The sequence below is a fragment of the Crocuta crocuta genome, unplaced genomic scaffold (assembly GCF_008692635.1).
Source record: "Crocuta crocuta isolate KB4526 unplaced genomic scaffold, BGI_CrCroc_1.0 scaffold650, whole genome shotgun sequence".
NCBI classification, from domain to species: domain Eukaryota; kingdom Metazoa; phylum Chordata; class Mammalia; order Carnivora; family Hyaenidae; genus Crocuta; species Crocuta crocuta.
Window position 1 is genome coordinate 735,439 of NW_027532882.1, and position 11,972 is coordinate 747,410.

At 51.9% G+C, this 11,972-nt stretch overlaps 1 protein-coding gene across 2 annotated transcripts in view; it reads right to left on the minus strand.

Annotated features, from left to right (window-relative positions):
- RETN (resistin) overlaps nt 1–1,254 on the minus strand; it is a 1,485-nt gene extending 231 nt beyond the window's left edge. For both annotated transcript variants that reach the window (XM_077745682.1, XM_077745681.1), the window contains exons 1-4: nt 1,179–1,254; nt 873–1,003; nt 499–576; nt 1–22 (exon numbers count right to left, since the gene is read on the minus strand). The exon at nt 1–22 ends at the window's left edge or, in 1 of these variants, runs on beyond it. In XM_077745682.1, the coding sequence (XP_077601808.1) occupies nt 1–22; nt 499–576; nt 873–993 (221 nt within the window). In that variant the 5' untranslated portion in view covers nt 994–1,003; nt 1,179–1,254. The remainder of the gene's footprint in view (nt 23–498; nt 577–872; nt 1,004–1,178) is intronic.
- Nucleotides 1,255–11,972: the final 10,718 nt, after the last annotated feature.

The window sequence follows — 11,972 nt, forward strand, 5'->3', positions numbered from 1 at the left end:
GTGCAGGCGGTGACGGCGAAGCCTGCGGGCGAGAGGGGAGCGAGCTTGGCCCCGAGCCGAGGCGCCAACGCCTGGGAATGGGGCCCGCATTGCTTGCGCGGGGGGAGGGGAGGCTGGGGGCCTGGCCTCGCCGGGGTCCCCAGGCAATGCGGTCCTGGAGCCGGGGCGGGCGGAAGGCTGGGGTGCAGGCCAGGAATTAGAGAAGTAGCCTCCAGGCACAGAGGCTGTGGCGCGTCGGTTAACCTCGGTTAACCTCAGACTTCTCCGTTTCAGCTCAGGTCACGATCCCAGGGTTGTGGGATCGAGCCTCGCGTCGGGCTCCTGCTGACCACGGAGCCTGCTTGGGACTCTCTGTCTCCCTCTCTCCGCTCCTCCCCTCCTCAGTCTCTCTCAAAATAAAGAAACATTTGGAGAAAAAGAAACAGAGCCTGGTCTTGGAGGGTTTACTGGGCACCAGGAATATAACTGGGAGCCGGGACACAGGACTTCGGCACTCACCTGAGGGGCAGGTGGCCAGGTCACCCCTGGAGGTGACGGTTCGACAGCTCAGCCCAAGGGTCCTCACGGTCTCCAGGACTGTGGGAGAAGAAGGGCCCGACTGAGACCTAGCTGCCCCTCCCCCACTCCCATGCTGGCGCGGGGTCAGGCCCAGGTGGCTGGTGGAGGGCCAGGTGGGCGGCTCGCCACCTCCCAGACTGTCACCAGGTGACTGTCATAGAGGTCGGAGGATTTGGCGCTTCTGCTGAAGGCGGCGCTGGAGGGGGGCTGGGCTGGGATCGGGGTTGGGGTTGGGGTTAGCTGGATGGTCGCGCCAAGGCAGGAGTCTCAGGGGCCTCGGAGGCCCTGCTGCGGTGGGAAGCGAGGGTCCTCACTTGCGTGGGAAGCATCGTGGACCTTCTCGTTGATGGCTTCCTCCACTGGACACAGAGACCGGCCGCACACCAGCAGCGCCAGGCCCGCGAGGAGGAGGGGGAGGAGGGGCAGAGCCTTCATCGCGCACGCGCTGCAAGAGGAACGAAGACACCCACAGCTGGGTCACCCCTTCTCATCCGGGGCCTACAAAGCGGGTGGGCTATGGAATCCTGGTCCCCGTATGGGGGGTGGGGACTGGAGTCCCGGCTTTGCCATGGCCCCCCGGGGCTGGGGCTCAGGGCTGAGCAGAAGCAGCCGGCACTTACCCCCTGGATGGACTCCGCAAGCCAAATCCGCGACACTGACTTCACGCCCCTGCCACACCTCCCTCTTTAAAGCTTCTGGATGAGGAGCTTCCTGACTTGGCGAAGTTTCTTCCCCCCCCCCCAACCGTCCCTTCTATCCCACATCCGGGGCCAAGAGGAAGCCCCCAGGCCAGACTCCAGGGGCCTAGGAGGGGGAAGCCCGGCCCCCCCACCCCGGGCCAGTTTCCCCATTCGAGAGCTCTCCCTTGTCACAATCCGGCTGGGACTGGTCCTGGAGGTAGTACCAGGGGCAGGATTCCTTAAGCCCTGTCAGTCCAAGGCACTGGGACTTTGCCTGCAGGGGTGGGGAGTGCAGGCACGGCCAAAAATAACTTACCTGCGTGAGAAATGCAGCCGGCATTCACACCCGGATGCCTTTCCACAATGGGATGGATGCATTCAAGGTTTATTTCCCTCCAATGGAACATCCGCAACAGACGGTGGCAAACTACAGCCCAGGGGACAAATCGGGCCCATTGTCTATTTCTGACAGTGGGCAAAGCAAGGTTTCACATTTTGGGGTTTTTTAATTATTATTTTTTCAATGTTTATTTACTGTTGAGGGCGAGAGAGACTGAGCGTGAGTGGGGGAGGGGCAGAGAGAGAGGAAGACACAGAATCTGAAGCAGCTCCAGGCTCTGAGCTGTCAGCACAGAGCCTGACGTGGGGCTCGAACCCACGAACTGTGAGATCATGACCTGAGCCGAAGTCGGATGCTTCACTGACAGAGCCACCCAGACGCCCCAGAACCTCATTCCTTTTTAGGGCTAATATTCCATTGTGTGGACACACCACCTTGTGTATATCCATTTAGTTGTGGATTGTGTTCTTTCCACCTCTTGGCTGCTGTGAATAATGCCCTCTGTAATCACTGGTGTAGAAGCATCTCTGAATCCCTGCTTTCAGTTTTCTGGGGGTAAATACCCGGAGTGGGATTGCTGGGTCATGTGGCAATTCTATGTTTAACTCTTTGAGCAGCTGCCAAAGAGTTTTTACTGTTAAATCGTTGGGGGAAAAAATGTAATCCTTAGCGACATATGAAATTCAAATCCCAGTGCCCATAAATAAAGGGTTCTTGGAACACGGCCATGGCCACTTTTTTTATAGATTGTCTGAGACTGCTTTCCTAGATCAGTGGCAGAGTCGAGAAGTTGTAACAGAGACAGACTGTATGGCCTGCAGAGGTGAACCCAGCTATATCTGCCCCTTTACCAAAAAAAAAAAGAAAAAAAAAATTGCCCACCCCTGGATGACAGAAGTGACTATGAATGAGAGATCACAATGTATTGTTTGCAGCTATATGCAACAGTCTAGAAGATTCTCACCAATATAATTGTGAGCAAAAGAATCTTGGCTGTGGGTGCCTGGGTGGCTCAGTTGGTTAAGTGCCCAACTTTGGCTCAGGTCATGATCTCGCTGTTCGTGAGTTTGAGCCCCCAGTCAGGCTCTGTGCTGACAGTTCAGAGCCTGGAGCCTGCTTCAGATTCTGTGTCTCCCTCTCTCTGCCCCTCCCCTGTTTATGTTCTCTCAAAAATAAATAAACATTAAAAAAGAAAGAAAGAAAGAAAGAAACTAGACCCAAAGAAGAACATGCCACACAAATTCATTTACTAAAAAGGCACCCAAAAATGGGTGCCTAGGCGGCTTAGTTGGTTGAGCGTCCAAATTTTGGTTTTGGCTCAGGTTCATGGGTGTAAGCCCCACATGGGGCTCTGTGCTGACAGAGAGAATGGGATTCTCTGTCTCCCGCTCTCTCTCTGTCCCTCCGCTGCTCACGTGCACTCTCAAAAATAAATTTTAAAAATATACATTTAGGGGCACCTGGATGTCTTAGTCGGTTAAGCGTCCGACTTTCGCTTGGGTCATGATCTCGCGGTTCGTGGGTTCGAGCCCCGTGTCGGGCTCTGTGCTGACTGCCAGCTCAGAGCCTGGAGCCTGTTTCAGAGTCTGTGACTCCCTCTCTCTCTGACCCTCCCCTGCTCACGTTGTCTGTCTCTCTCCTAGAAATAAATTAAAAAAAAACATTTAAAAAAATAAAATAAAAAATATACATTTAATAAACAAAAGGAAAAGAAAGAAAGAAAGAAAGAAAGAAAAGAAAAGAAAAGAAAGAGAAAAGAAAAAGCACAACTAGGGGCGCCTGGGTGGCTCAGTCGGTTAAGCATCCGACTTCGGCTCAGGTCATGGTCTCACGGTTCGTGGGTTCGAGCCCCGCATCGGGCTCTGTGCTGACACCTAGCTCAGAGCCTGGAGCCTGTTTCAGATTCTGTGTCTCCCTCTCTCTCTGACCCTCCCCTGCTCAAGCTGTCTCTCTCTCTCTCTGTCAGAAATAAATAAAACATTTTTAAAAATAAAAAAAAAAAGCACAACTAAGCTGTTGGAGATGAGGATGGAGGTTCAGTTTTCTGGGGAGTCTGATGAGCAAAGGGCAGATAAAGGGCTTCTGGAATGTAGTGAAAAAATTGAGCTTATGCTCAGATCTGCACCCATTTCTTTCTGCATGTCTTATCTCAGGAAAAGTGATATGTGTGTGTGAAATCCCTATGTAAATACAAGTGTATCTATAGGCCAAAGTGTAGGCAATAGTTACTGAGCACCTGTTATGTGCCAGCCGTGATGCTATGCACCATTCTTGTGTGAGAAGCAAGGGGACACCCCCACATGCACTTTGCCCCTGTCTGTGGGAGGAAGACAGACACCAAGGGAACGCTTGGTTAGCCTCAAACTCCACCACTCATTTGTCCCCTGAAGGAGAGGAACCTGGTTCGGGGAGAACTTCTGACATTAGAATGTCCCACCCAAGGGGCGCCTGGGTGGCTCAGTCGGTTGAGCGTCTGACTCTTGAGTTTGGCTCAGGTCTGATCCCCCAGTTTGTGGCTCCGAGGCCCGGATCAGATTCGGTGCTGAGGGTGTGCGGAGCCTGCTTGGGATTCTCTCTCCATCCTTCCCTCTGTCTCTCCTCTCCCAGTCTCAAAATAAATGAACTTAAAAAAAAAAAAGAAAGAAAGAAAAGAGACAAGAACATGGCCCCCAGGGAAGAATCTAGAGAGGCTTTGTGGAGGAAGAGATATCTGAGCAGTAATCAGAGGATAAGCAAAAGTTAAGCAAGAGAAGGGGCGCCTGGGTGACTCAGTTGGTTAAACGTCCAACTTCAGCTCAGGTCATGATCTCACGGTTCGTGGGTTCGAGCCCCGCGTCAGGCTCTGTGCTGACAGCTCAGAGCCTGGAGCCTGCTTCGGATTCTGTGTCTCCCTCTATCTCTGACTCTCCCCTGCTCATGCTGTCTCTCTCTCTCTCTCCAAAATAAATAAAACATTTTAAAAAAAGAAAAAAAAGTTAAGCAAGAGAAGCAGTGAGGGAGGGCTTTCGGGGTGGAAGGAACGGCATGTCCCAAGGCCCTGGGGAAGAACGGGGTGCACCAGCTTTGAGGAACTGAAAGCAAACTAGGGGACAGGATGGCAGAGAGCCTGGCCTGGATAAACAACATCGCAGGCTCCCTTCCTTGAAGATGCCCAGGCACAGCTTGGGCCTGAGGGTAGCTCCGGAGGCAGCAAAAGTCATGTTTTGAGAGTTCTTATTCTTCAAATCCTTTCATCTCAGAACTTTTCAGGTAGAAGCTTTTGAGGGTCACCAAAGAAGAAGGCGGCGCTGACTACTGGCTGGGTGAAAAGCAGAGGGGAGTATGAGGAACCCTTAGGGTTCCTTGGGATCTTAGTTTGAAAACCCTTAGTTAAGTAACAGGAAAGGGCCACGTGCCTTTTGCCTTTTAAGAAAATATTTTCGGGGCGCTTGGCTGGCTCAGTCGGAAAAGCATTCGACTCTTGATCTCTGGGCCGTGAATTCTAGGCCCACGTTGGGTGCAGAGATTACTTAAAAAAGTAAAGTTAAAAAAAAGGGGGGGCGCCTGGGTGGCTCAGTGGATTGAACATCTGACTCTTGGTTTAGGCTCAGGTCATGATCTCAAGGCTCATGGGATCGAGCCCTGCACGGGGCTCTGCGCTGACAGCGTGAAGCCTGCTTGGGATTCTCTCTCTGTCTGCCCCTCCCCTGCTCATGCTTGCTCTCTCTCTCTCAAAATAAATAAATAAACATTAAAAAAAAAAAAAGAAAAGAAAAGAAAATAGAAGTGCCTGGGTGGCTCAGTCAGTTAAGTGTCTAACTTCGACTCAGGTCATAATCTTTCCGTTTGTGAGTTTGAGCCCCACGTTGGGCTCTGTGCTGACAGCTCATAGCCTGGAGCCTGCTTCAGATTCTGTGTCTCCCTCTCTCTCAGTCCCTCCTTGACTCATGCTGCCTCTGTCTCAAAAATAAGCATTAAAAAAAGTATTAAAAAAGAAAATATTTTCATTACCTCTGACTTCTTTTTTTAATGTTAACTGATTTATTTTTGATATAGAGGGCTCGAGAGGGGGAGGAGCAGAGAGAGGAGAGAGCCAAAATCAAGAGTCAGACACTTAAAGCGACTGACCCCCTCTTACCTGGCCCCCCAGATTTCTATCAGTGAAACTGAGTTCCAATGGCCTCAATTTTGCAACCCATGCTATCAAATAAAATCCCAGAGCCCAGTCTTTAAAATGTACCATAAGGCAATCACACACTTCACTGAAGTATGATTTTCGTTAAATAAAACGCATCTATCTTAAGCGTTCAGTTGGATGCATTTTGACAAACACATACACCTGCAGGCGGCACGAATGTTTTGTTTTTACCAAATACTGTCTCTTTGAAATATAAGGTATAAGTTACATAAACTTCATCCTTTTTTACTGAGGTCTATGAGTTTCCACAAATGTATAGAGCTGTGTGATTATTAACACCAAATGCTTCTTTTTTCTCTTAATTTTTTAAATGTTTATTTATCGTTGAGAGAGAGAGGCAGAGCATGAGCAGAGGAGAGGCAGAGAGAGAGGGAGACACAGAATCCGAAGCAGCTCCATCCAGGCTCTGAGCTGCCAGCACAGAGGCCGACGCGGGGCTCGAACCCACTGCCAGCGAGATCATGACCTGAGGCGAAGTTGGACGTTGAACCAACTGAGCCACCCAGGTGACCCCAATACCAAATGCTTCTAACTTAGATGATGGTTGGGGGAAAGAGGAGTTTCCCAACCATCCGAAGGGGGTCCGTGTTCTGGAGTCCGCAGAGAGAGCGGATTTTTGTGCCCCGTGCTGCTGGTTTTCCCGTGTGGTGTAACACCTGCTGTGAATATCCACAACCGTGTGCGCTGGTGCTCGGCTCGGTCGCTGTACGTCTCTCCTTGAAGGAGTGCTTTGATCCCTCAGAGCCTGGGACACTGGCCTCTAGAAGCAGCGTGAGCTTCTGGTTTCCCGCCTCGCCGGGCGGTGGCTTGCTGTCCTGGCGACAGAGCTGAGCTGACAGGTGGCCGAGCCAAATCCGGAAGGAATCATCGACACTTGCTTCCTGTCTCGCATGAATGACAGAAAAGTAAAGCCTCCTGGAACACTGCCAGGTTTCTTTAGCAAGAGCTGGGGAGCCCGGCTTCATTTACAAATACTTCTGAGCTGTGGCANCAGAAGGGGGTTCTGAGCGGCACAATAAGCTGTGGGCTCTGGCCGGAGCCCAAGGGGCCAGGTTGCACCTTGGGGCAAGGAACAGCCTGAGGGTGGACGGTAAAGATCATGTTAACTCCCTTAGTTAACTACCTGTGATTCTCCTGTCCCTGGCTGGGCTCCTTGGGCTTCTTGCCTCCTTCCAGAATATTTTCCATTGTGGAAGCCCCTCGGGAGCTCTGAGATGACCATATCTACTGTCTGTGGAGCAATGTGTACATATTGACCACCATCCTGTCAAGTAGATGTAATTATTACCTCAACAAAAGGGGCTGTTGAGGTTCAGAGAGGTTAAGTGATTTGCCTGGGGTCACACAGCAAGTTGTCCCCGCTTTACTTAAAAACTAAAAAGAAGAGGGGTGCCTGGGGGGCTCTGTCGGTTTAAGGGTCCGACTTCGGGTCAGGTCATGATCTTGCTCGTGAGTTCAAGTCCCGTGTCCGGCTCTGTGTTTAAGGTTTAAGGGTCCGACTTCGGGTCAGGTCATGATCTTGCTCGTGAGTTCAAGTCCCGTGTCCGGCTCTGTGTTTAAGGTTTAAGGGTCCGACTTCGGGTCAGGTCATGATCTTGCTCGTGAGTTCAAGTCCCGTGTCCGGCTCTGTGTCGGGCTCTGTGCTGACGGCTTGGAGCCTGGAGCCTGCTTCCGATTCTGTGTCTCCCTCTCTCTCTGTCCCTCCCCCTCTCAAGCTGTCTCTGTCTTTCTCAAAAATAAATAAACATTAAAACTAAATAAATAGGTAAATAAATAAATAAGTACAATTAAAGAAAAAAAAGAAGGGTAGGGTCTTCTGGGCACCTCCGTTGGTTAAGTGTCTGACTCTTGATCTGGTGCAGGTCATGGTCTCAGGATTCGTAGGTTCGAGCCCCAAATCAGGCTCTGTGCTGATAGTGCTGAGCCTGCTTGGGATTCTCTCTCTCTCTCTCTCATTCTCTTTCCCCGCCCCTCCCCCACTTGCACTCTCTCTCAAAAATAAATAAATAAACTTAAAAAAGGAAAAAGAGGAGTGCCTGGCTGGCTCAATCAGAGGAGTGTGTAACTCTTGATCTCGGGGTTGTGAGTACGAGCCCCATGTTGGGTAGAGAGATTACTTTAAAAAAAATCTTAAATAAATACATACATGCATAATACATACATACATAGAAAAAGAATAAAGGCAATATTGTCTTGAGAATATTCCTACAGGAGCGCCTGGGTGACTCAGTCGGTTGAGCATCCGGCTCTTGATTTTGGCTCAGGTCATGATCTCAGGGTCATAAGATCGAGCCCTGCGTCACCCTCTGCTGAGCGTGGAGCCTGCTTAAGATTCTCCCCCGCCCCCCACTCCCCCTCTTGCTCAAATTCTCTCTCTCTCTCTGTAAAATTTTAATAAATAACAAAAAAGAGAGAACATTCCTACAGCTTTTCTTTTTCTGTTACAGAAATGACAGAAATAAAATGTCCCTATTTCAGAAGGAATTCAAAGGGGCACCTGGGTGGTTCAGACAGTTAAGCCACCAACATTGGCTCAGGTCATGATCTCACAGTTCGTGGGTTCGAGCCCCGCGTCAGGCTCTGTGCTGACAGCTCAGAGCCTGGAGCCTGCTTCAGATTCTGTCTCTCTCTCTCTCTCTCTCTGGCCTCCCCTGCTCACTCCCATACGTGCACATGTTTTCCCTCTCTCAAAAATAAATAAACATTAAAAAAACAAAAAGGAATCCAAAGAATACAGAATTTTATAAATGGTCCCTGTATTCCTACTCACGGGGAGTAATCAAGAACTGGGGGGCTGAGGAATGTGAATAGAAGGGGATAGAAGGGAGGTGGCGTCTGTCCGGAAGGTCCAGGGCCCCACGCTCTCCGGGCGCCGCCTCCCCAGTTCTCCAAGCAGCGGGCAGAACTGACCTGGGTGAGGTCGAATCACTTTCAAAGGGGAGACTTGAGCCTCCGATTCGTCCAATGCCAAAGTCCTCCCTTTTAACCAAGGCATGTTCCCATCCAAACCGTGGGGAGAGCGGTACCTGGACCAGGGTGTGGGTGTGTGGAGAGCCAAGTAAGGGGGTGGGTGGAAAGAATTTTGTAGAAACCCCTTCCATCCAGCCTGGCTTTTTGACATTCCACATATCAACCTTTTCTTTAGTGTTTTTAATGTTTATTTATTTTTGAGACGGCGGAGGGGCAGAGAGAGAGGGAGACACAGACTCCGAAACAGGCTCCAGGCTCTTAGCTGTCAGCACGGAACCCGACGCGGGGCTCGAACTCACAAACCACGAGATCATGACCTGAGCCAAAGTCAGATGCTCAACCAACTGAGCCACCCAGGCGCCCCTCCATCTTTTGTGGGGGGTGGGGGGTCTGCAGCCCCGGCCATGCCCTCCCTGTCTGTCCTATCCTCCCCCCCCCCGCACCCCAACCCTGGTGACTCCATCTCTGGCCCCTGAGGGAGCAGAACCTTCCCACTCAAAAGATAATTTCTTCACTCCAGATGCCTTTTCACAATATTCTTGGCAGCTGTTGGTTAACTTGTGTTTTAAGATTTTGAGTAACTTTAGAAGAGAAAAGGGAAGCTGGCCTCGTCGCCTCCTCGCTGTCTGGGCCCCCCTGGACCGGGGCACTCTCTCTTCTTCACGTCCCTCCCTGCCTGGAGGTTTCCTGGGCTCACTGAGTCACACTCACTTCCTGTTCCTGCCCCCGGGCCACAGAGCCCCTTCCTCCCAAGGAAGGTGAAGGGTGGGGGACTCCCTCCCAGGCCCCTTCCCCTGTGGGGGTCCTGGCTGTCACCAGGGGGCCACCACGCCTCCCGCCCAGCTCGCAGCTCCAGCCTGCCCTGCGGCCTCACATTTGCTTTAAGTTGTGCAAGTTCGAGACCACAAACCTTTCCCCTCCTTGTGCGACTTGGATAAGATATTCTAGAACAGGGCCCCGGCCGGCAAGGGTGGAGCACTCCTACGCGGTGCATTCCCGACGCTGAGAACATCGGTCCTCACGTCGTCTGGGGCGTGCAGATGTTAGCCTGACAAATCCTTTTTGCTCACTTTGTGGGGCCCTCCGACTTAGCCTGCCCAGCGCTGGGCCCCATTAGAGGGTTAAATAATAACACTAATATAGCAATAAAGTATCATTAAGATGACCCGTCATTATGGCAGCCGGGATTTCTGGATTCTTCCAAGTTGCTTACAACGTGACCACCCATCCCCCTGAGGTCTGTCTCCACCCCAGACCTCCCTGATAAGCTCAGATCCTGCTGCCTCCGAGGGAGCCTGCAGAGAATACCTAAGACAGTGTATCAGGTTGTTACTTTCTGTTACTTTCAATGTCCAGCGAGTAGCCGAGGGACAGGTCATTTGAGAAGGATGCCAGCTGATTCCAGTGAAAGGATGAGCAAGGTTGGAAATAATCCTCAGGAGTTAACGGGTCCAGGCAACTTGATGGCTGCCGACACCTTTATGTGGAGAACTGGTGGGGACTAAGGGCCATATGTCCCACTCCCACCAACGCACAGATCACTTGCAGTGACACGACATTATGGAGCCCCTGAGATGCAAGAGGCAGTAGCCAGCCCCACCAGGGAGAGATTATTCTGACCTATAGCTGAACCTGATCTAGGCTATAGTGCGAACCACCTGTTGACAGAGGAAACCGCACGGCGGGGATGGTGGGGACGGATGCCAAGGAACAAGTTATATAGGGTCACGAGGAAGCAGCCAGCCAAATCCAGAATGGGGGCCATTCCCCAGGACAGGAAGAGAACCGCCAAGAAAGCACACTTGGCTGGGATAAATGTCCTGAGGACATAATGCACTGTGACATTTGAGCTGAAACGGGAAGGAGGGAGGGATATGGAGATTGGGGAAAAGAGCATTGGAGGCAACGAGAACAGCAGGTGCAAAGGTCCTGTGGCTGGAACAGTGTGGTGTGTTTGAGAGACAGCAGCAAATCCAGCCTTGCCCAAGCTGCTGTGGCTGAGGGAGCCAGTGGAGTTGCGGAGGGACCTTGTTAAAGCAGAGAGAGGGAGGCTGGACTTTATTCTCCTAGGAAGGTTTGAGAAGTCTGAGTGATGTCTGTAGGGGGCCTGGCATGATGCCTGCGCGGGGTCAGGGCCCGACGCTGCTGGCGGCTGTGGCCCATAGGGGTCTGTGAACATCTGTTGAATTGAAATGTCCTTGGGGCGCCTCGGTGGCTCAGTCGGTCAAACGTCTGACTTTGGCTCAGGTCATGATCTCACGGTTCACGAGTTCGAGCCCTGCACCGGGTTCTGTGCTGACAGTTCAGAGCCTGGAGCCTGCTTTGGATTCTGCGTCTCTCTCTCTGCCTCTCCGCCCACTCGTTCTCTGTTTCTCTCTCTCAAAAATAAATAAAACGCTAAAAAACAATGTCCTTAGTCGGAGACGATACATCTCCTAGGGATAAGTAACGGGCAGAGGCCGGTGTAAGCAAGGTTTGTTGCCTCGGGGAAGCGGAGTAACCTGACCTACTTCTGGTAATTTCCAGTTAAGGCCACCCGAGCCCCAGGTGCAGACTCGAAAGCGCGGAGCAGCGGGAAAATTGGGCCACAGCGCCCCCTGCTGCTCACAGCGCTCACCTACTTAAGCGTCTTCTCAGGACAGAGAGATTAAATACTAAACCTTGTAACCATCTTCCCACTCCGCCTCCGCCGGTTAAAAGACTTCCCTGCAGACGGGGCGCCTGGGTGGTTTAGTCGGTTAAGCGTCCGACTTTCGCTTAGGTCATGATCTCGCGGTTCGTGGGTTCGAGCCCCGTGTCGGGCTCTGTGCTGACTGCCAGCTCAGAGCCTGGAGCCTGTCTGTGACTCCCTCTCTCTCTGACCCTCCCCTGATCACGCTCGCTCTCTCTCTATCCTAGAAATAAATAAAAAATTAAAAAAAGAAAAAAGGCTTCCCTGCCGAGGCCTGGCGGAGAGCCGCGGATCCGGGGCCGGCATCTCAGGGGTCTGCGCCCCACCCCTGCCCCGCACCCCACACACACGACCCACCTTGTGCGTCTTTCTGCCCTGGTGGGAGTTTCGTAAATCCTAGAAGCAGAATGGCTGGGCCAGAGTGTTTAGCGCTTCTCCAGGGCCCCACCTGCAAAACCGCGTGTGCGATTTTCCTGGGAAAAAATGCACTTAGATTTCCCCGAATTCTCAAAAGGATGGGTGACTTAAATGAGGGCCGTGTCCTCCGGGGCCGGTAAGGAAGGGCCCTGCGTGTCC